This window comes from Crotalus tigris, unplaced genomic scaffold (genome assembly GCF_016545835.1).
Source record: "Crotalus tigris isolate CLP2741 ecotype Arizona unplaced genomic scaffold, ASM1654583v1 scf7180000017666.379230911805:20528666, whole genome shotgun sequence".
NCBI lineage: Eukaryota > Metazoa > Chordata > Lepidosauria > Squamata > Viperidae > Crotalus > Crotalus tigris.
Window position 1 is genome coordinate 9,349,542 of NW_024096552.1, and position 25,443 is coordinate 9,374,984.

At 38.4% G+C, this 25,443-nt stretch overlaps 1 protein-coding gene across 1 annotated transcript in view; it reads right to left on the reverse strand.

The window, feature by feature from the left end:
- The window catches only part of LOC120305211 (galanin receptor type 1-like), a 33,249-nt gene extending 9,580 nt beyond the window's left edge, over window positions 1–23,669 (reverse strand). Inside the window, exon 1 of the mRNA XM_039336669.1 lies at window positions 22,442–23,669. Within this exon, the coding sequence (XP_039192603.1) occupies window positions 22,442–23,158 (717 nt within the window). The 5' untranslated portion in view covers window positions 23,159–23,669. The remainder of the gene's footprint in view (window positions 1–22,441) is intronic.
- Between the last annotated feature and the right edge of the window lie 1,774 nt (window positions 23,670–25,443).

Below are 25,443 nucleotides of genomic sequence, written 5' to 3' on the forward strand. Positions count from 1 at the left end.
ATGTTACAATCTCACTCAAGATTTAAGAATTAATCCTATTGGGTTCAATAGCATTTAATCCTAGTTGTATGTAGGACTGCAGCACTAGCATTACAAATTTCTCACACATTACAATTGTGGCATGGAGTTGATGGCATAGCTGTTGTATTTCTTACAGACTAACAGAGTTGTTATTTTTTTGTTTATATTCTTTTTTTATTTATATTGTTTATTTTTTCCCAAAATATACCACATGGATTTAATGGGTTCTGATTTTTCCTGGGGTTCCCACTTGTAATTTTCTCTAAAAGGTAATTTATCTATTATTTCTATGCAGAGTGAGACATTAGGTTGTCACTGGAGACAAGAATAGAAAAGAAGGAACTGAATTAAGACTACATTGTCTTTCTGAAAATTGTCATAGTGTCTTAGCATGAATTTCCTTCTTTCACACAAAACTGAGAGACCATAAACAAACTAATATCCTAGGAAAACATGCAATTACTAGTCTGAACTACAATATTTTATTTTTAAAAGAACAAGGTGGTACATCCCATGCTCCGTTCAACAGCCTTTCTAACTGCCAAGTTGAGGCTCATAAGAAGAGTAGTTCAAAAATTTTGATGGTACTAAATTAGTGAAGTCTATTATATTAAATCATAATACAACAGAATGCCCAAATGAGCAACTTATTATGTATTATGCATAAAAAGAATAAAGTTTAACTTTCCTTCTCAAAGAAGCTGCACTGTCTACAGGTTTTGTACTTGGTGCAAAAATAAAATATGCAGGTAATTTTGCCTCCACTCAAAATGCTTTTAAAGGCTTTAATATTAGAAAATGTAAGAAAGGAGAAATTTGAAAATGTGATAAGCATTAGGATTAGTGCATCTTTCACAAGTCACTATAATATAAAAATAGATACAGAAAAGGCTGGTTTAATCATAAGTATAAGATTATGTACATGCTATTCAAAATTATAGATGGTATATATAAAATATAATTGGCAGCCATTAAAATCAGAAATTTATTAACATTAATTAAATTTATTTAAACTATTTTATTGTATATGGAGATACAGTGTTCATACTTTCATAAAATAAAATCAGAGGGATATATTTCCTTCTTTCCCAAGTTTTTATTTTAATTCTTCAGCCCCAAGCCTACATCTCACATCTATAAGCTTACCATATCAGAAATATGTGTCAGTTGGCTATAGTTACTTAGAAATAAGGAAAAGGTAATTTACTGAGGTTATTGGCGATGAGGGAAAGGTGCATAAAGCTATGCAAAAATAGTCTACATTATTTTTATTCACTTGAAATAGAAACAAATCCTTGTGTTAGAAATAAATACAGTTATATGTTATGATCATCTGTTGCGTGTTATAGATTATTATAGGTATGTACAAGAGCATAGAAATGTAATTTGAAGAATATGTGCACTGAATCCTATAGAAGTTAATTCAAATAGACTATACTGTTAGAGAATCTGGAAAAAAAATGGATTTTTTTTTTCAGTTGACAAAAGAATGGATAATACAGAAAATTAAGAAATCATACACAGGTGTAATTCTCAAATATTTAGTAGGATCACCACATTAATTTTCCATATTTTCCATACTTCACCTTCATCATAACCATTATTTTTTTATTTACAAATTTCCATGTTGTAGAGAAAAATCCCTCTTATAGATTTTTTTTCTATAAATGTATGATAGATGCCTGTATATGTATACTACATATTTAGATTTTTATCCTTTCCTGAGAGCAGAGTTAACATATTCTTTTGTTGACTTTGTTTTTTAAAAAAATAAATAAATAAAATACCCAGAGATAACTTAGATATGTCTCATTGTAGGACATCGCAAACCAATCTAACAAAATATTTCAATATTTGCTTCCTTCCTACTCTTTGAATTTAGGAAAACTTGATGATCATTTTCATATACAGGAGTGGATCAGAACAGATTTCATTAAAAGACAGTTTTCTATTAGAAGAAACTTATCTTTAGTAGAGAAATTTATACCACTTATAAAAGTGCTGCTTGAGATTCAACGCAATGCTCTTTAATGTAATAAAACTTTATTACTGGAATGTTAAGGATGAAAAATATATAGAGTAGGCAAAAGAAATGTTGGCATTTTTGTCAGGAAGCAAAAATATTTTTCTTGGTAATAAGATTTAAAAAGTACTCCAGGCCATTAACAATATTTTACAATTATTTTAAATTACTGGTTTTTAAATCTGTAAAGTCAGCAAGTGTTTTTTTTTAAATAAAAGGATCATTATTCAAAATTATTCTTGTTGTGATTTATATATTGTGCAATTTCTTACCAGTTCATTACTTCCATAATCTATATTATACTGGGCATAGTAGCTTCTGTTCATGGATTGAGTATAGTGAGATCTCAGCCACTCTGACAGTTTCCAGCACAAAATGTGGTACAATACCATAACATTTCCAAGGAAAACAGTCTAAATTTCCCTCTATATAGCCAAATTATACTTTTTGTTCATATACAAAGCTCTTTGGATCCAGTTCTCTGCTCATTTTGATTATTGAGCTAATCCTCCTCTATCATTTCAGCATTCAGACTAAGAACTGCTTTCCAAAACTATTTTTTCTGGAACTTAAATTGTTTGTTGAAGTTATGAATCAATGAATGAATAGGGGATAATTGTATAATGCTGTTTTCAGAGTTAAGAATAAATAGAAATACATATAAAACCTTTTTATCTCTGGAAAAATGTAAGATAATAAATTGTATATAAATTGCCTAATTGGTATTTAATACTATAGTAAATTTATCATAATCAGATCAGAATAATTATGGAGATTCTCAGTCATCCAGGTCATAGTTGTCCTATAGATGCTTTTTTCATGAGGCAAGTGGACTTTCTTGATTTTCTTTGAAGACATTTTGCTTCTCATCCAAGAAGCTTCTTCAGCTCTGACTGGATAGTGGAAGGACTGTCTGCAAGGAGTATAAATCCTTCCATCCCCCACCATCCAGTCAGAGCTGAAGAAGCTTCTTGGATGAGAAGTGAAACGTCTTCAAAGAAAAAAAAGAAAGTCCACTTGCTTCATGAAAAAAGCAACTTTGGGACATATCTGAATAGTATTGGATGACCCGTGCAGCCTATAAGCGTAAAGAGAAGGAGCAACGTAAAAAAGAGCCTAAAGAGAGTTCTCCTGGAAGTGCATCACCGCCGGTGGGAGGAGCAAGACCCAAGAGTTATGCAACACACGCAGCTCTTTCAGAGTTTGATGGTGTCTTCTCCAGGCTGCGTGCCAAGGGAGATGGCAAAGTTTTTGACCTGGAATGTTAATGGATTGAATTCTCCTCAGAAACGCAAAAAAATCTTTTATTATTTGAAGCAACATACTAATGATGTTATTTGCTTACAGGAAACTCATATTTTACTTAAAGATCAGAAATATTTAGTTAATGCTCGTTTGGGATCTCATTTTATATCTTCTGCTCCTGGGAAGAAAGGGGGAGTTGTTATATATGTTAAACAAAACCTACCAGCTTGTCTGGTAGAATCAGATCCCCAGGGGAGATATGTGATGATTGAACTTGGTATTTATGGTAAGAAAATACTTATAGTTGGACTTTATGCTCCAAATCAACAACAGGAACAATTTTATAAGCAGTTACATCAAAAAATAATATTGCTTGATTATAGATCAGTGGTATTAATGGGTGATTGGAATGGTGTCTTAGATACACAAAGGGACAAGAAAGGTTCCTCTCCTTTTCTTAAACAAGCAAGGCTACCTAAAGCCTTTTTTGATATGAAAGAAGACTGGGAATTAAGGGATTATTGGCGGGAACGTAACCAAGAGGAGAGAGACTTTACTTTTTTTTCTGATAGACACCAATCTTTTTCAAGAATTGACTTTTTCTTGATTACCACGGACTTGTATAATAAAGTAAAGAATGTAAAGATTTTTCCTAGATCACTGACGGATCATAGTCCAGTTTGGATGGAGTTGATTCAAGAGAAAGAGGAAAGAAGATCCTGGAGAGTAATGAAAATTTGTTTAGACAAGAGAAGAATGTTCAAAAACTAAAGGAGTGTTTAAAGGACTATTTTGCTTTGAATATGTATAAGGGGACTTCAATGTCAATGGTATGGGATGCAGGTAAAGCATTTATGCGCGGTGTTTTGATAAAAATGAATAATTTTTATAAGCGAAATCAGATTCAGAAACGTAGAGAACTTGAAGATGAAATTAAATTAAAAGAAAGGGCTTTGATTCTAAATCCTTCTGATGAAAGTACTAAAGAATCTGTAAAGTTATTAAGGTCACAATTTAATATGTTGATAGCAGATCAAGCTGCAACCAACTTATTATTTATGAAACAAAATACATTTTGTAATGCTAATAAGCCGGGGAGATGGTTGGCTTATCAATTAAGAAAGAAACAGAGACAGAGAATAATAGAGAAAATAAATTACAAGGGTAAACTAGTTTCTCAGAAGGAATTAATTAAAAAATCTTTTTTGGATTATTATCAAAACTTATATAAATCTACTAATGTACAATTGTTAGATATAAATAAATATTTAGCTGAGGCAAGTTTTCCTAAACTGACTGAGGATCAGAAATATGAAATTAATGGCTTAATTACTAAGGAGGAAATTGCCTCAGCAATTCAACAATTGAAATTAGGGAAAGCACCGGGTACGGATGGGTTAACAGCTGTTTATTATAAAGCTTTAATGGAGGAGATGATCCAACCATTAAATGATCTTTTTAATGGTATCTTACAGGGTTTAGAGATTCCTCCTTCATGGCGTAGTGCCTTTATATCATTGATTCCAAAGGAGGATCAAGATCTTACTTTACCAAAAAATTATAGGCCTATATCTCTTTTAAACGTGGATTATAAGATATTTGTAAAAATTTTGGTAAATAGGCTTATGAGGGTGGTGCATCATCTTGTGCATAAAGATCAATCAGGGTTTATAACAGGAAGGTATATGAAAAACAATGTTAGACAAATTATTAATCTATTAGAATACTTAGATAAGAACAACCAAGTTCCTGCAGGGCTCATATTTTTAGATGCTGAAAAAGCATTTGACCAATTGAATTGGCATTTTATGCTAAGAGTAATGGAAGAAATGAATTTTGGTGAAAACATATTACAAGCCCTTAAGGTAATATATCAAAAACAAACAGCACAACTTATTGTTAATGGAGGTCTTTCGGAGGTTTTCACAATAGAGAAAGGTACTAGACAGGGGTGTCCTTTATCGCCATTGTTGTTTGTTTTAACATTGGAAATATTATTGATCAAAATTCGAGAGTCTCAGGAAATTAAAGGAATATATGTTAATAAAAAAGAATATAAGTTAAGAGCTTTTGCGGATGACTTGGTTGTTACTTTGTCGCAACCTGATTATTCTGTAGTAAACTTATTACAGTTGATTCATCATTATGGCTTGGTCTCGGTGGATCTGCGTTGGGCGATGGCGGCTACTTTGTAGCCGTCCTCCTGGGTAAGTGTAATGAACCGCTATGAACAGCAGACATCAGCTGTTCAGCGGTTCAAAATCCCCCTCCCGGGCAAAGGGGGGGGGCAGAGGGTAGTCTGAATAGTGGTAGAGCCTCTTATGTACCCCCAATTTTCCTTTTTTGGGGGTGACAGAGTGCTCCCACGGAGTTCAGACTGTCTCCGCTTCCCAGCTGCTTTTGTCCTTGGGACAAAACAAGCCCTCGCAACCACCTCCGCGTTTAAAGTGATCTAGTGAGTTTTTTTTTAAGAAGCGGACAGAGTTGTTTAGAGGATTTATTTTTTTGCTTTCCTTGACTTTATATGTATTTTAAATTTAAAGGTTTATTCTTTTGTTATAGTCTTTCTTTTTATTTTTTGCTTTTTGCTGAAAGGGAAAGTAAAATGGCGATCGGCAGACTTTCTAGCGTTTTTTTTTCGGGAAGCTAGAATGGCGATCGGCTTTTTTACCTTCTCTTTTTTTTCTTTCTTTTTTTTAAGGACTGGATGGATTTTAGAGTATTATTAATTTTTGTTGTTTAATTTTCTAAACATTATTGTTCTGGTCTGATTTTTTGTTTCGCTTTTTGTATTTTTAAAAGGTAGGCATTTTGGTTTCCCCCCCCCTTCTTTTTTTCACTTTAACGATTGGAGTGTGTATTCTAATTTCTTTTATTGATTTATTTTTCGTCTTTTTTGATTTTATTTTAAATCCAAAGGTTTAATGTTTTGTTTATAGTTTTTTTTTTTCCACTATTTGCTTTTTTGTTGAAAGAGAAAGTAAATGGCGATCGGGAGACTTTCTAGCGTTTTTTTTTGCTGTTTTTTTTGTTTTTTTTGGGGGGAAGCTAGAGTGGCGATCGGCTTTTTTTTTACTTTCTCTTTTTTTTTCTTTTTAATGAATTGGAAGTATTATTATTGTTTTGGTTTGATTTGTTGTTTTGTCTTTTGTATTTTTAAAGGGCAGGCATTCTGGTTTTGGTCTGATTTTTTGTTTTGCTTTTTGTATTTTTAAAAGGCAGGCATTTTGGTTTCCCCTCCCCCTTTTCTTTTTTCTCACTTTAACGATTGGAGTGTATATTTTAACTTTTTGTTTTGGTTTGATTTGTGGTTTTGTCTTTTGTACTTTTAAAGGGCAGGCACTCTGGTTTTTTTCCCTCCCTTTTCCCCTTTTTTTCATTTTAATGATTGGAGTTATTTTTTTTTTCTTCTTTTCTAACTCCCTTTTTTATTTTTTTATTTTTTTCATTATTTTAAAGATTTTTTTTTGAGGGAGTTATGATTTTTTTTTTTTGAAGAAATTTTTGTAATTTTTAAGAAGGAGTAAAGTTTTTTTTTTAAGATGGCTCCAAAGCGTCCAGTGAATTTCACAGTTCCTAAATCTTCTGTGGCCCAGCCAACAACTGTGAAGGATATGCAACAAATGATGGGAAATTTTACAATTCAAATTAGGGCAGAAATGAAAAAGATTTTGGAAGAAAATAATAAGATTTTGAGGCAAGACATAGTTTTGGCTCTAAAAGGAGTTTCTTCTGTTCTTGAAAAGTTGAATTCCCATGTGGAAGAAGTAGCTGAAAAAGTGGAATTAATTGAGGGGAAAATTGAAAGTATGGAAAAAGAAATGGAAAATGAGATTCTTATGCTTCAATATGGTCAAATGGAATACGCCTTAAGAATTAGGGGCTTGGAAGAGTCCTTGCAGGAAGATCTGAAAGAGATGGTTGCAAAGGACTTTGCTGTAATTTTGAATAAAGAAAAAGAAGGAATACTCAGTGAAATTGAAAAACTATTTAGAGTTAATTCTGCGGTGGCAGTACAAAAGAATTTGCCAAGAGATGTGGTAATTTACTTTGGGAAGAAATCTTTACGCAATGAAATTATACAAGCTTTTTATAAGAAGAGATTTCAAATTGCTTCACAAGATGTTATAATTTTAAAGGAGATCCCATCTAAAATTTTAAGAAGAAGAAAGGAGTTTGCCTTTTTAGCAAATGAACTTAAAATGAGACGAATTTCGTTTAGATGGGATGTTCCGATTGGAATGGTGGTGAATTACCTGGGAATATGTTACAGACTTAATACTGTTTCTCAAGCAAAAGATTTTTACACTTCAGTATTGGGGGCATGTTCATCTCCATCTATTAAGTCCAAGACTTTGGAAGAAAAGGATGTAGAATTACAGTTTGAAGACTCTAAAATTGGGCAACCCATGTTTAAGAGATCTCAATATGTTCAGATTGAGGAGCAGGAGACAACTTGTGTAGCACAAAACTGTAAAGAAAAGCAGCAACTGAAGAAGAGTAATGAAAATTCACACCTAGTGATTGCTGAATCTGCGGGAGAAGCAAGACCCATAAATCCTTTGGAGCAATCTTCAAGGATGGAAGGGTCATTTGAGATGAAAAAGGGGAAATTTCAGCCTGAGGGGCGTCAACAAGTTGAGAGGAAGGGGCAGAGGAAAATCTGTGCAACATATAATTGTAAAGAAAAAGACCAACAGAATAAGGAGCTTAAGGAATCCCCACATGTACTGGCTTCTGAGTCGTTGGGAGACTCAGAAAATTTGGAGCAGCTTTTGAGGACAGATCCTAAAGCATTTGTTTTAAGCTTTATGGCGAAGATGGATAATTGAGGCTGATAGTGATGGTATCAGTATGATAATGAATGGAGAATGAAAATGGACAATTGAGATTGATAAGGACTTTTTTTGTGGTTGCAACTTGTTATTGATGAAGATTTGATTATTGTGTTTATGGTGGATGGAATTTGCTATAGTGTTTTTTGTGGGTGGAATTTGTTATAAACTGTCTACTTCGGATGGAATCTGATAAGATTTAAATGAGTATAAAGGTGTCTTGTTTTTTTTTCCTTTTTTAAGTTTTAATACAATGTGTTTAGTGTTTGGGTGGGGTTTTTAATGATTAAAGTTTTAAGTAATGTTTAGACTTGTGTTTTTGATTGACTATAATTTGTTTGTTCTAATGTTTCAAGTTTTGATTGTTTAAATTTGTGTTTTGGAGGGACTATAACTTGTTTAACTAAATGTATTTAGATTTGCTTATGATTTATGCTAGATTTTATAGGGTAGTTATAGATGTTTAAAGAAAGCAGTGCTTAAAATTGTGTCTTGGAAGATACTATGTAGAAGGATGGATAATATTATAAGTAAGATTAGAAGATTTTTAGAGTATATTATAATGTGTTTATTATTATTTTCTAGAAATAATTTATTTAACTTAAGGTATTTAGGATTGTTTAGGTGTCTTAAGTTTTATATGTGTTTTAAGTTCTTTTTCTCTTTTTTTTTTTCTTTTGAAACATTTTGGATAAGCCTGTAATCAACTCTGGGAGGCTCAGGGGAGGGTTAGGGAGGTTTGGGGAGTTGGGGGAGGGTATGGGTGGGTGGGCGGGTTTGGGGAGGGGATTTATTTTGTAAAATGTTAAAAATTTTCAATAAAAAAAAAAAAAGATTAATGTAAATAAGACCAAAATTTTACCTAAAAATATGTCTAGTCAGGAGAAGCAGATTTTGACTAACCTGACGGGTTGTGAGATTGTTAATAAGGTAAAATATTTGGGGGTGATGTTGTCTGTTTCTAATGTAAAATTATTTAAAAATAATTATGAAAGGTTGTGGGTCAGGGTACAGAAGGACTTGAAGAACTGGGAAAAGTTGCAATTATCCCTCATGGGAAGAATTGCAGTGATAAAAATGAATATTTTACCCAAGTTTCTTTTTCTATTTCAAATGTTACCAATTTTGAAAAATGAGATTAATTTAAATGAGTGGCAGAAGGGTCTTAATAAATTTATCTGGGCAGGGAAAAAGCCAAGGGTTAAGTTTAAAATTATGCAAGACTTCCGTGAGAGGGGTGGACTTAAGGTACCAAATTTGAAATTATACTATGATGCGGTGGTTTTAACACTAATCAGTGATTGGGTAAATTTGACAAATTCTGAGATACTTTATCTAGAGGGATGTGATTTACTTTATGGGTGGCATGCCTATTTAATATTCAATAAAAAAATGGATTGGGCTTTTAAATCTCATATCTTAAGAATTTCTTTACTTAGGATTTGGAGAAAATATTCTAAAAGTGATTTCAAAGTACCATTATGGGCTATACCTTGGCATGCGATAGAAGCAATAAAAAGAGGGGTTACAATGGATATGGTGTCTTACAGACAGTTACTTAAATGGGATGGACAAAACTGGCAATTAAAATCACGGGAAGAGTTAGCACAAGAAAACTTTATTTATTCTTGGTTCCAATATAGGCAATTACTAGACAGATGGAAGATGGATTGCAAGGTGGGTTTTCTTAGAGAAGATGAAAATCTTATTAAGCAAGTGAAGGATTCAAGACAAACCCACATTAAGAGAATTTATGCGGTTTTAGTTGAATTGGATTCAGAAACGGAACTAATTAAAGATTGTATGATAAGATGGGCGCAGAATTTTGGTGAGCCAGTCTCATTGGACACCTGGGAAAATATTTGGGTGAGAAATGTCAATTTTACACAAGCACAGAACTTAAGGGAGAATTTTTATAAAATGTTTTATAGATGGCACCTTGATCCACAAAAAATGTCTTATATGTACCCTGACGTGCAACCCAAATGTTGGAGATGTGGTTATAAGGAGGCTTCCTATTATCATATTTGGTGGTCATGCAGAGAGATAAAAGCATTTTGGATCAAAGTATGGTGGAATATCCAGAGAATTTTTAGAAGGAGGTTAAAATTTACTCCGCAATTATTTTTGTTAGGTATTGTTACAGATTGTGATACAAAGGAGGTTGTATTGATGTTAAATTTGATTACAGCCGCCAGGCTGTTAGTAGGACAATATTGGAAGAAGGAATCTTTGCCTACATGGCAGGAATGGTTTCTTAAAGTAGCTCATTTGGCGGAAATGGCAAAGATTTCGGCTTTCTTAAAGCAACAAACGCAAGAGAAGTTTTTTGCTGTTTGGGATAAATGGATAAAATTTATACAATTTAGATTGGGTATACAAAAATATTATATAGTTTTTTCATAAGTTTTATTTTCATATATATTATAGATAATCTTTATATATATATAAATATAAAGTTCTTAATTTAATTTTTATTTTTACTTCTTAAGCCTATATTCTGCTCTGGGAAGCTCAGGGGGGGGGAAGGGAGGGGGGGTTTGGGAGGGGTGGGGGGTTTTTTTTATATATATATGTATTGTTTAGTTTTATTTTTTTTGTATATGTTGTCTCTTGTTTTGTATTCTTTTTTCTTTTTTGTAAAATTTATAAAACTTTTAATAAAAAAAAAAAAAAGATAAAAAAAAAAATAGTATTGTCTAACCTGTCTAAAAATAAAGCATTCTTATAAGTGATGTCAGTGCTTTTAACACTGCTAACAGGAGCTTAAAGTAATTTATCACTGCTTGCCCAGTTAAATAAGAAAAAAAGATTGTTTCAGAGAACGGAGAGAATTGGTGATTGAAGCAAATTCAGCTATTTTCCAGTTGAGAGAAATTCACCTAAATGTAAAAAGGTTTTCAACATTTGTGACTGATTCCTAAATTACCAGTTTTACCATCCACCTTTATTTATTAGTTAGCACTAGAAACAGACCCTCTTTGCAAAGTTACTAAAATGCTATTTCACTGGGATACCCTACAACACTAGGATATCTACTAGAAAGAAAGATTTACATAAAAATGTCCTGTTAATGCCAACTAAATTTGGAGAAAGGGTTGTTAAACAAACTCAAAAGAAAACAATGTAAATAAAATGGAAAAAGAACAGTACTTCTACTTTCTCCATGTTTCCAGTATTGTTATTAGTTAGGGCCAAGGGCAGTGGTGGGATTCAGCCAGTTCACACCACTTTGGCAGAACCAGTAGCTAATTTTTTTGTTGCCCAGGCCCAGAATGGACTTCCAGAAACGGCATCCACACAGAGAACTGATTATTCACATATTTGAATCCCACCACTGGCCAAGGTGTTATAAACTTCTCTTTGAAAAGAGATAGGATCACTTGCTTTGAAAGAGGCATTATTAATGTGCTTTTCTTGAAGACATTGAGCCTGGAACCAGAAACAGAGAGCTAGTTTGATGCTGGCATAGAAACTAGAAGACTGTAAGTTCTAGTCCCCTCTTACCTCCCAAAAGCAGGCTGGGAGTTTAGACCAGTGATTATCTCTCCGTTCAATCCACTCACAGGATTGTTGTTGTTGTGAGGAAGAATCGGACAACAAAGGAGGATTATGTATATTCACTGTGTTGAGTCCTTCGCAGAAAGGCAAGACACGAGAAGCAGTTGTAGTTCTCAGTTTTCTTTATTCTGTGTTCAGCTTACAAGTAGATGGCTTCAGCAGCTCCCAAAACCTCCCAGCTTCTTATATAGGCATTTCCCGGGTCAATGCGATACTTTTCCCGCGCCAGCACCCGCGCATGCGCACGGCGCTGGCGACAGCCTGTCTGGTCCCAGGCAGTTTTGCACCTGCCCGGGACTGCCTGCAAACGCCCCGAGCCGTTTGCAAGGCTCGGGACATAACACCCCTTTCCCCCGGGCTAAAACTACTACCAACATATAATCATTTATTTTATGCAGTTTCTGCTTCCCAGTGCTCCTATCGTTACCTGGCTTTTGTTTAGCCAGCAATGTTATGTAATCTTCTAAGTATTTAGGAGATTTCCTTGCTCTCTGTGACCTTCTCAGTTCTGGGTTTCTGACAGGTGTTCCCTGACTGAGGGGTGACAAGAGCCTGTTCCCCTTATCATGCCTTGGTGCCTTCCAAGGACTTTGCCCCAGTGCCTGGCCTGCTTGCTTACCCACCGGGCTCGTCAGGCCAGGGCTCCTGTCACTTTGTGACCTGGTTGACCCGCCTAGCTGTAGGCCCTCGGGCCCCTTGAAGTGATAGCCACTGCTGGGCGTTTCTGCAGACCCTCCTAAGTCCAACCAAGATCTGTCAGAGGGTTGTCCATCCCTTAAGTCCCGTTCTGTATCCGGGCTTGTGTGGGATTCTGTACCTTCCCAAAATTCAGTTACTTCCTGATTTGGGCTAGAGGTGTTGTAGTCGGGACTTGGTTCCTCGACCACCTCCCTGTATGTTTGACCCCCTGTAGGATTTGGGGTAAGGTCAGGCCAACTCTGGGGATTGTGTGCCAGCTCTCTTGCGGGGAATGATTTGTTGGGATGCTCCCAGGTATCCTCCGTGACTGGAGTGCTGTGTGATGTGTGTGGAAAGTGAGTATGCCCCCGGAGTGACTCCCTGGCTGGAGTAGGCGTGAGTGCCTATTGTGTGGGTAAGCTCCATGAATTCCTTTTTGGAGCACTTGCGGAAGCTTGAAATTGGCCGTCAGTGGCTCCATCAGTGGAGATGGGCAGCAGCTCGTGCCCTTCCCTTTGCTCCAAAGGGTCCCCCTCCCCCCCTGGAAAAGACCCAAGAGTCTCAGCTGGAAGATGCCGCCTAGGGCGGAGTTGGTCGATGTGCTTGCGCAGGACACGACCGTTGTCCAGGGCTACCTCATAGGATAGAGGACCCATGACCCTGGAAACAGAAGCGGGGACCCATGTATGACCAGGCCCGTAATTGCAAGTCCAGACCGGGGCACCCTCAAGTAGTTGTCTAGGTGCCCTAGGATGTGAGGTAGATGAAGGCAATCTGTCCGGATGCAACCGGTCAAGTTTAGTAGTAAGTTGACGCCCCCAACGAAGTTCAGCTGGGCTTCTCCCTGTAGAAGTGGACGGTGTGGTGCGATAAGAAAGGAGAAAGTCAGCCAACCTGTGATGCCAGTCCCCGTAGGTGAGTCTCTTCAAGGCGTCCTTTTTGATGCGCACCATACGTTCAGCCATACCGTTGGTGGACGGGTGAAAAGGCGCAGATGTGGCATGACGAATCAGGTTTGCCTGTAAGAAAGCTTGGAATTCGGAGGAAGTGAATTGAGGGCCGTTGTCGGACACAATGACATCTGGCAGCCCGTGTGCAGCAAAAATCCCCCTCAGTACCTGAATAGTCTTTGCAGTGGTGGTGGATGAGACAGGTAAAACCTCAAGCCATTTTGAATGGCTGTCAACAAGGACCAAGAAGAACTGGCCCTGAAAGGGCCCAGCGTAGTCAATGTGCACCCTAGACCATGGGGACTGTGTTTCCTCCCATCTATGCACGGGAGCTTGGGGCATCTCTGGGTGAGATCATTGGCACAGGTGGCATGCATGCACCTTAGCCTCAATATCTTTATCTAAACCAGGCCACCACAAGTGGCTGCGCGCAAGAGCCTTCATACGAACAAGGCCAGGATGACCCTCGTGGAGGGATTCTAAGACCCTAGTCCTCATTGAGGTGGGAATGACAACTCTGTTTCCCCAAAGCAGACAACCTGAGAAAGGGACAGCTCGTTCCTTTTGGACCAGAAACACTGAAACTCAGGACTAGGGCAGTGCTCAGGCCAACCAGACAAAACCCAGGAACGGACACGTGAAAGTGTGTGATCTGTACCTGTTTCAGTGGCAACATCCCTGGCACTACGAGGGAGCTCGGGCAAGGCTTGGATTGATAGAATGTTGACAGCTGGCGCAGGGTCAGCTTCTACTACTGGCAGGGGCAATCTACTGAGGCCATCAGCATGGCCCATTTCTTTCCCAGGCTTGTGGAGTAAAGAAAAATCATATGCAGACAAAAAAAAATAGACCACCTAAGCATTCTAGGGGAAATGATTTGGGGAGTCTGCTTACGTGTGGTAAACAGTCCCAGCAGAGGCTTATGGTCAGTGAAGACCGTGAAATGCCTGCCATATAGAAAATCATGGAATTTTTTAATTCCAGCAACAACAGCCAGAGCCTCCATGTCTATCTGAGCGTAGTTGCGCTCAGCAGAAGACAATGTTCTGGAGTAATATGCAACAGGAACCTGAGTTCCATCAGACCTGAGGTGGCTCAGGACAGCTCCTACCCCGTAAGGGGACGCATCACAAGCGATGCACACAGGAAGGGACTCGTTGAAATGTGCAATTACACTGTTAGAAGTGAGCAAGGCCTTGACTTTGTTAAAACAAGCCTCATGTGTTTGTGACCAGTGCCACACTGCTTGCTTGTCTAGTAGCCTGTGAAGAGGCTCAGCCACACTGGCTTTATGTGGAAGGAAGGAAGTGTAGAAATTCAGGAGGCCCAGGAAGGCCTGAAGTTCGGCCTTAGACTTTTTGCCTAGGTGCTTCTAAAATAGCAGTTAGTTTGGATTCAGCAGGGTGAATTCCAGCAGCGTCAATTTTGAACCCCAGAAATTCAGTAGAAGGCACCCCAATCTTGAATTTGTCTTTTTTGAGCTTGAGGCCTGTTTTCCTGAATCTTAACAGAACAGCCCTTAGCCTTTCAGCTAGAATGTGTGTGGAGTCTCCTGCAATTAAGACATCATCAAAGTAGGGGCAAACCCCTGGTATACCCCGTAGTGTGTTTTCCATTACGCTTTGGAAAATTCCAGGAGCGACATTTACTCCAAATTGTAACCTCTTTACCTTGAATGCCCCCCTATGGGTCACAATGGTCTGAGCTACAGCAGCAGCAGCATCAACAGGCAGCTGTTGATACACCTGAGCTAGGTCAAGCTTTGCAAAAATGCGCCCCCCCTTGAGGGAGGCCAGGATATGACTGACCACAGGAACAGGATAGGCATGTTGCTGCAATGCCTTATTTAGAGTGCATTTGTAATCAGCACAGATGCAAATGTCCCCATTTGCCTTAAGAGGCGTGACAATGGGGGTCTCCCATGGACTGGAGTCAACAGGTTCTAGAATTCCTTGTTGGATCAGTTTGTCCAACTCACTGTCAATTTTACTCTTTAAAGCAAAAGGGACCCTTCTTGCTTTAATTCTAATGGGAGTGACAGTGGGGTCTAGCTTTAAGGACACAGGGGGTCCTTTGAATGTGCCCAGCTGGGGGCTGAAAACATCTGCAAATTCTTTGCAGACTTCCTGTAGGTCGAGTGCTTGTAAGCTGTTGAGTCCTGTGACGTGTATCCCCAGGGCCTCAAACCAATCGAGTCCTATGAGACTCGTTCGTTCACCCCCTACTACTAATAAGTCTAGTGGACCTTCAAAACTCTTGTATTGCACGTTAAGGGTGGCTTCCCCCTTAACACACACTCTTGAATTTTGAAAATCTGTTAACACAATGTCAGAAGGCCTTAACTTGGCCTGAGTTCCACTTCCGGAACAAATCTTCCTAACTGTATGCAAGGAGATGATTGAAAGGGCAGACCCTGTGTCTAGTTCCATAGTTAATGGAACCCCTTGTAGCTTCACCTTGAGTGACAGCTTTTTCTTGATGGGCTTGTGTGTGCCTGTCCTGAAGATGCTTCTTCGCAAAGCGCAAAAACCTACCCTATTCTGGCTGGGGACCCTGGTACCTTTCAGGCGCAGTTCTTCCTGAGATTGTACCTTTTGTCGGGCCAGACACACAGCTGCAATATGTCCTTGTTTCCCGCACGCCCGGCAGATAGCGGAGCGGAACTTGCAGTCGGTTCTCCTGTGGCGACCTCCACAGCCGATGCACTTGAGGGGAGCTGCAGAGCTTCCTTTCTGATTCCCTTCCTTCGTGGGGTGGAGACAGTCGACTTCCTCCTCCGGACCCTCCTCGGAGTTCCCTTGGACGTCCTCTTGGTGCACGGATGCAACATCTGGACTGTTCCTGATCGGCCGCATGTTTTTGACGGCGCCGCCTGCTGCTTCTTCTGCGGTGACCTCTCTTAAGGCATCTTGGAACGACAAGTCTTCTTTGGCGAAAAGCCTCTGTTGTAGATCTCGATGCCTTAAGCCGCACACAAATCGGTCCCTCAGTCGTTCTTCGAGGTCCTTGAACTCGCAGTGCTTGGCGGCCTTCCTCAATGCGGCGATGTATTCTTTGGCCGACTCTCCGGATCGTTGATCCCTCTGCTCGAAGGTGTGGCGCCATGCGATGATGGACATCTTGGGCTGGAAGTGCTCCTTCAGTAGCTTCTTCAGATCTGCGTAGCTGACAGACTCTACTGGAACAGGTGCTGCAAGGTTTTCTGCGATTTCGAAGGCGTCTTGACCGCCAACACAAAGCAGGGTGGCAGCCTTCAAGCTCTCTTCCCTCACTTGGTTTGCCTTGAAGTAGTTCTCCACCCTGGCTACGGAGGACTCCCACCGCTCTGGATGTGAGACGTCGAACTCCGAAAGCCTTCCAACCTTTGCCATCTTCAGGAGACGGGTCTATCAGCCAGCCTACCCCCGAATGCGCACTGGATTGGCGAGTAGCTGCCGAGTCAACGCCGTTCCGCCGCTCAGGACTCACTTGGGTAAGCTTACACCTCTTCCTTTCCAGGCGATGTAAGGCATCCCATCCTCGTCGCCAGTGTTGAGTCCTTCGCGGAAAGGCAAGACACGAGAAGCAGTTGTAGTTCTCAGTTTTCTTTATTCTGTGTTCAGCTTACAAGTAGATGGCTTCAGCAGCTCCCAAAACCTCCCAGATTCTTATATAGGCATTTCCCGGGTCAATGCGATACTTTTCCCGCGCCAGCACCCGCGCATGCGCATGGCGCTGGCAACAGCCTGTCTGGTCCCGGGCAGCTTTGCACCTGCCCGGGACTGCCTGCAAACGCCCCGAGTCGTTTGCAAGGCTCAGGACATAACACACTGCCTTGATTTATCCATAAAGTAATAAAGGCAGGATAAACATCTAGTAAATAAAATAAACTACGACCTAGTTGCTAAAACTATTTTAGGCCAAAACAGTGGAGTGCAGGGTATTCACCAACTCAAGTCATCTCTTGAGCTCCTGAAGGAAAGACACTACATAAATCTAGCAAATAAATAAAATTGGCTACTTGTTCATTTTAGAATTTGTATAGGCCTGTTGGAAAATGTTGCACATGATTAAACAGAGTATCTTCTGATGAACTATAATTAAGTAACAATGCATGGACTGGCCCAATATATTGTATTATATTTATTAGTATGATTGAAAAGAATTTAAAATTATGAGGTGCTCTCAGTTATATCATATCTCATTTTGAGACAGTGGATTCTGTGTAAGCCAAAAGATAGATAATTCCACTAATATATCACTAAATATTAGTAGAAAATGATGTTTTACTTCCTTCAAGGTTAAATAACCTGCACAGGGCCTAGTGGGAAGATGGTAGTAACATGTAAGCCTACCACAACTTCTTTCAGTCACATTATCACTTCAAAGAGAATATATATATACCTCAATGTTTAACTGTGGAGTCCTTGGTGCTTTCTGAGTTTTGTTATTTGCTTGCAGACATTTCATTTCCCAGATAGGTAACATCATCAATGCTAGTGAGTACGGAGCTTGCTCCTCATTTTTAGACAGTAGCTTGGCCTGCCAGTGTTGGCAGAGGTAATTAGAGATTAGAGTATTGTTTTCTGATAATTTGCCTGCCTTGCTTAGCTGAGCGTTGGATGATAGAGTGTTCTAATCTTTTTGTTACCTTCTTAGCTTTTTTATTTTTGAATAGTATATTCAAAAATAGCTCTATTACTATTATCATTTTTTTATTTTACTACTCCTATATCACTTTGTTGGTTGTATCTTATGAATTATGATTGCATCTTATGATTTATCACTTTGTTGCTTATATGCACACTGAGAGTTTATGCACTAAAGACAAATTCCTTGTGTCCAATAACACTTGGCCAAATTCTATTCTGTTCTGTTCTATATAAATATTGTTTACCTCTATCTCATGCAGGTAAACCACTTTTACTACAATTATAACTAATTTCTGTGGAATTAGCTTCAATGCCTCTATATATGAAAAAACCCAAGATAAGCATATATTATAATCCCAGTTTAAAAGTAGTGATTACGTCAGGTTTGGGAAGGCAGTGAATAACCAATTCCTCTCATAATGTAATTTCTTTGGGTCAACTTAGTGCTGCAGAAATTGGATTTAAAACTTTTGTCAAATGGACAAATGAGTTTGATTTAGCTCTGGGCTACGTATTCAGTTTAAGCACATGTTTATTTTACTTGGTTTAGACACAAATGTTACTCTACCTCCATAGTAGAGAGATATTCTGGAGGAATTATGTTTACTTCTTAAGCCATTCTTTCTGGGGAAACTGAAGAAATTAATATTAGCTATTCATTTTATAACAAGCTTATCAAGAGAAGTAGAAAATCAATGCACAACATGAAATTACGTAGTTTCCTATGACTTCAAAATGAGCTTAATACAGTTTCTTTCATATATCCTAACTTCAGAGGTTATTTAATAGGGTTGGTGGTAATCACTCTGCTGTTAGAAATGTTATTCTGAAATTGGAATAGTAACCTATGTGATTTGGTCATTTCCTACTATTGTTGCACTGAGGGCTGAGATTAGTTGGATTATTGGTTTTTGATTCTGGATCAACTGCTTTGCATTAAGACTGCTTATCTTCTTGGCTATAACCAAAGTATATAAAATTTATCAACATAATCTACAATTGCAAATTTTCATGCCGAGGATTGCATAAAACAATTATTATAGAAATCTGAAAATATAGCTTTGTACCTAATTGGCAGCATAGGTGATGATATGTATTGATGTTAAGATCTGAATTTCTTTCTTTTTTTTTTTAAGGGAGAAATGAATGACTTTCAAACAATGTTGATTGGTGACTAAAGTTCTGTTAATAACAATTTCCAGGTCATCTCCTCCTTTTTTCCTTTCTTTTTTTCCTCAATAGCTAAGCTTATTCATTTATGGCTTGTTAATCATTTAATGTTGTTCTATGAATTTCTACTCTCATTACTTTTCATGATAAATCTACTATTACACTAATAAAATTTAAATATGGTTATGTCCCGTACCTTGATCCTATCTGTTCATCTTTTGATACCTTACTGGCCACTCAAGTGCAATAATTAAGATATAAGTTTCAACAGAAGAGGCTGACATTCAGTTCTCTCTTCTACTGACACTGTCTGTGATGGACTGGAAGAAAACACTTAGATATGGCAACCAAACAAAATCACAAGTCATCATCTTTAGAAGTAATTAAGGGTAAGTGGAGAAATTCTGCTACTACATTTCCATTCCTCACCAGCATCCATTTTATGCTTAAAGTTAGAAGATAAAAGTTAAAAATATCCCACATTTATCTATAAAAAGATAAGACATAAATATATGAAGTAATTTCTTATGAGATATTTCATGGGTTGAGAGGAATAGAACCAATAATTACTAAGTATATAGTTCTTTTTGCTTCTGGGGAATAGCAAAAATAAAAAAATCTTTTACGCGCATTTATATCTGGTTCTTTTTCCAGATTTTTTAAAAATGATGTTATTTTAATGACCTTTTCAAAAATTAGTAACAATTCCAGATGTTAAGATGGAGAAAACAGAAGTCAGCATGGATGTTTCCCCGACACACACACACACACACACACACCTTCAATTACTTCACAAATAACAACATCAAATCATTGATACTGAAGCAAAACTTTTGTGGCCAAACAACATGTGCATAATTGTAGAATTGCGTAATTGGAACTATGGAATTCAAGGATATCTTGTGCTAGTAAGTAAAAGGAGAATAGGGAAACAAGCAGTATTGTTGGAGCACTATATTCAATGATATTGCAAGTAGTATTAGTGTTATCTAAAAATAGATAGCTGTTGTGTTGATCTTTCATAAGACTTCTCATTTGCTGAGAAGAAAGCTAGGAATTGGTTTTAATAGAAGATCTTAAAGGGAAATATCTAACATTCAAATCATTTTCTCTTATCATTGATATCCTTAGCATTTATAAATATAGTAAAGTTGGAAATTGTAGCCAAATACTGTCAAGAGGCTGTACTGATTACAAATTGAGTCAGCAGGTATGGGCTTTTGCTTTGCTAATCAGATAATCCTTTAATTCTAGCATGTAAAGGTATCCAATACTAAAAAATATATGTAGCTCTGCGTTGGAACCGTTGAGTTCTTGGTGTTTTCAAAGCTTGGTTATTTTCCAGCCAAGCTTAGAGAATATCAAGAACCCAATACGTAAAGGTATGTGTATGGAATTTCCACTCAGCTGTTACATACTGAGTACCAACAGTTTCACCTCACTGGCTATTACTTAAATAGAGATATGTCTCCAGAAGCAGGATATAGAACAGGATTTTGTTCTATTCAAGCATTCCCCATACATGTATCTTGAAGAGAATCCAGGCAAGATCCCAGCATGATACCATTAGCCAGACTTTCTACTATCCACTCACAAGGCAGGCAGCTACATAAGAAAAGCTTTGAGACTTCTATGTTAAATGTTACTTGCTGCTTCCTTACTGCTGTATAAGAATGTAGATAGATCAGCAGAAGAGTCCTATTGCTTCATTCTCCATTAAAAAGATGTGCATGGGCATATTCCCTTCCCTTCTCTCCCCTCCCCCCCCCCAAAAAAAGATTGTTCTGATATTTCTGGTGTTTAAAATGGAATATTTCTCCTATTTTATTTTTTAAAAAACTTTCCAGCTATCAAGATTTCCTGTTTCATGCAGATAGTAAAGCAGAACAGGTGTGTGGTGTTCAACTTTTCTGTTTCATTGGAAAACTTGGAATTACAGAGATCCCAAGTGAAACTTCTTACAATTATTCTGAAATTAGCTGATTTTTCATTATGCAGTTGAAAGAAACTTTGTTCAAAGATAAATTATCTTCCCTGTATCATTCCAATTTTAGTGTATATGCTGCCGAAGCAAGCGCTTCAAAGATAAATTATCAATATTACGAGCTGTGATGATTTCAGGTAGGTGTTAATTTATTTGCATGCCAGCAACAAGTACTAACTTCTAGAGAAAGAACTATGTGAATTGTTCCATATTCAGCAGAACCAGATTCAAAATTCAGAGAAAGTGAATCATCAATCAGAATACAGTGATTAGGTCCCTTAAGTTATCAGGATTTCTGTTAATTCTCTCTCTTTCAGCCAGATATACAAATGAGTTTATCAGTGGACTGTCTCCTATCCTGAACACTAAAATCAATTAGCAGATTTTTAAATGATAGTCATGATGCAGCATTAGGATAAGATAGACCAGCTGGCTTTCTTGGTGTCACAATTCATACTTTACCAACATAACAGAAAATTTCCCTTGATAGTAATGTCGGTAGTTAATTCAAGCCTCAGTCAATATTTCATTCATTTAGCCATGGCAATTCTGGGATATATTTCAAGAAATTTCTACTTTTTGTCAGCTCCTAGTAGGTGATTCAGAAAAAACAGAGGTTCATGACCAACTTAAAGGGAGGCGATCAAACAAACAAACAAGCAATGCAAAATGTGCTCTGGCTAAGCTTCTTCCTTTGATGGGCAGCTATGATACTACAAAGTTAAATGACCTCTCTGATGCAAAAATTAACATTTAATTATTAAGTGTTACATTTATTTCTTTTTCAAACCTAATTCTAACAAATCCATTAGTTTTAATTTTTAAGGGACAATCTGACATAAATTCATTTATCATTTGAGGGATCAGAGTGCTACACAACTTGAAATCAGCTGCTCCAAAATATCCTCAAAAATACTTCATCTATAACTTCCTTAAGCATCTATACATCTGAACTATTTATGTGCTCAACAGAATGTCCGCAAATGGAACTTTAACCCTTGTCATGTTTGTTCAATATATAGTTATATTTGTATCCTGCATAAGATTATGTGCTGGAATTGAAAAGCACTAAATAGTGCTGTTCAAACTCTGAACAGCACCTTGAACAATCCTCTCTCAAACTATTCACACAAGTGTTTGTTGTTTGCTTTTAGCATTTTATGTACATCACAGGAAAGAAATAGCAAGAAGCACCATTAGAGGTAAGATACAAGTTGCATATTTCCATATTACCACTGGATAAACTACTGTCTATTTTTGCTGCACCGAGTTCCCATGATCCTGAGAGAGGCTATCTCATGCACTTGTTGGGCAGAACCTCTGTCCTTATCAGCCTCACTTACCTTAGCATAGCAAAAGGAGATGAGCAGCAGAGGTAGCAAATAGCCAAAGATGAAGGTACACAAGACATACACTTTCTTGTGCTCGAGATTGGGCCACACTTCCCAACAAAAGGTCTGGTTGAGGAATTTTTCGTGGACAATGTGCTGATGGTGAGCCACGGGGGAAGCCATGGCAATAGAGAGAAGCCAGATGATCCCTACCCCCAACAGCGCATTACGGGACACCCGCACGGATGAGGAGCGCCGGGACTGCACAATGGCCACATAGCGGTCCACAGACATAGCTGACAAGGTAAATATGCTGACCAGCATGGAGACAGTGAAGAAGTAGTGGATGAACTTGCAGATGAAGGTGCCCAGAGACCAGTTGGGCAACATGTACACGGTAGACTGGAAAGGAATGCAGAAGAGTAAGTAAGTCAAGTCAGCGATGCTCAAGTTGAGCACAAAAATGTTGGTGGTGCTGCGGGTTTTGCCCGGCTTGCTCCTGGCCAGCACCGTGATGACCAAAGAATTGCCCATCACTCCCAGGGTGAAAATGAGGCCGAAGGCAATCAAGGTGATAAAATTCTCGACGCCAATTTCAGAGAGGAAGCCGGCTTTCTCCTTCTCTGAGGACTGAGGGAGGGAGGACCTGGAGGCATTGAAGTCCAACCAGGGGGGCGAGCCCCAGCTCTGATTCCTGTCGCTGAAAGCGGCAGGGGCTTCTGCTGCCATGCTCTGCGCCGTCTGGGAAAGCAAACTCGGAAGGTGACGGGTCCCGCGTGGCTCCCACGGAAATCCTCTCGGAAAGATGCCCCGGCGAACCTCTCCGCTCTCCCTTGCTAAACTCAGCGGGGAGAATCCAGAGGCTGAGCCCTCTTTCCTCTCCTCGCCCCCGCTCCTGGTCCCCCCGCGCCTACTAGCAGCTCAGAGGAGGGAAGGGGAGACACGAGCCGGCGCTGCTTCTTGCTTGTCAAAGAAGCTCCACGCGCGCCCAAAGCTGTTGCTTTCCCACGACCGCGTTGTCCTTCGTTTCAGTCCGTCCCTGCCCTTCTGCTCCTTAGCAGTGAGGAACTTCCCACAGTTGAGCGTGGAAAGACTTCTGTTTTTTCTGGGACCCACTGCCAGCCCTTGGACGCCACCCGGGTCAGACTCCTGAGGTTCACAAAGCCCGACCGTTTTGGCTGCCTCCCTTTCCCCGCCTTCCTGGCCCCAGCAGCTGAACGCGGAGCTTAGCCGGGTACTGAGGCAGCGACTGTCCAGTAGCAGCCGGCGTGTGTTGGCTGGCGCCCTCGCTGCTTTTTCTCCTCATTTCTCCCAATATCACGCTCCTCCCTCAGCTTGCTTGACGTAGGGGTGAACTCTGGCAGTCAAATCAGGGGCCAGGTCGGCTTCCCACGTTTCCTGCACCCACGTTCAGTGAGTAAAACCCGGGTCTCTACTATCTCTCCCCTCCCCCTGTCTCTCGAAGGAAACGCTGCCCTTTCCCCTGCCTGGAATCAGCCCATGCAAGAATCCGGTGGGATTGATGGGAAAGGATCTATCATGTTTCTTTTATGATGTTCTTTTCCTTTCCTCTTCATTTTGGCCGAGGCCACCTCAACCTAGCCAGGCATATAGTAAATTATACTCAGGACAATGTAACTCCGTCTGGATTTTTGTTATTTCCAATATGTGTTTCTTTTCAAGAAGCCCAGAGCTGCATGTAAGCTTTCCTTCCCATCATATGCTGAGTAACCCAGTAAGGTAGGTTGGGTAGAGAGAGACGAGACAGAACAAGGCAAGCTAAGAAGCATGAAAGCATCCTGGTTTTTTTAAAATTCAGATTTGTAACTCTCTCTTTTCACCAATGAGACAAGAAAATAGCCCCAGTTCAGAAAATGCGACCAAAGGTCAGTTGTTAGCTCAAAACTAAGGGTTTTATTTTTGCTGACAAGTTGAAATATATCATTTTAGCATACAGAAACAAAACACATAAAGTTTTGCCGCATAATGGTATCATCTTTTTCATTTCTGCTTGGTTGCAATGTCAAAACAACAAAACCAAATAAAACAAAACTCTCTCTGTGGTTGATCTCACAACAACACAGGTAGAATAAAAGTTTGCTGTTCTGATACTTGTTATTGCTATTCTATTAATCTGCTTTTATAGGATCAATTGTATACTGCATTTTCCTTTCAATCCATGCTCTGTATTGTGACATATCAACTTGTAAATCTAAGAATCCTTTCATTAAAAGTAAATGCATTCTTAGAAGATTCTCTTAAAGCAGCTTCATTCAGTTATTTATTGAATGAACAAACAAGAAATGTGAACATAATTTTTTAAAAAAATACCTTCATCTTTTGCACCCATGTTTTCCTGAAGCAAACTTTATCTTGTTTATTTTTATTAAGTTATTTAGTTCTTTGTAGTGAATGTCCTTCTCCCCTCAGAACACAGTGCCCTTGGATTTGTTTTCTCTCTTAAAAATGTCACCAAAGTTTCATTTTGTGTTCTCAATAGCCAGCACAAGACAATCTGTATCCATTAGCACTCTACACATTACTGTCATTTTGCAACTATTTGTTAAGTACTAGAAAAAAAACCTATGTCTTTGATATATCAAAGACTATATCAGTATCAATGTCAAAGACTAAAATAAGTCAGTACAATTCATTTCATAATTCTTGCCTGCTGCCCAACAGCATTATTTAATTTGTACAATAATATGGGATATAGCATGAAAGTCTAAACATGAATTCAGCCCCAAGATTCTACACAATAAATAATAAATAACTAGAAAATATAGACTTTCTTTGATGTATTTTTATTTGAAATTTTTATTCTTGTCATCTATTCTTCCCCAAAATTAGGGTATACTCTTCAGTTGTGAGTGGCATGTGAATTAAGTAAATTTATGTGTGCATGTATCCATCTATTAATTTATGTATGGAAATTATCAGTAAAAATATTCCTCTGTATGTGGGATTGTATGACTGCTAATCTATTCCAATGTTCTTAGCATATTTTTAAAAAA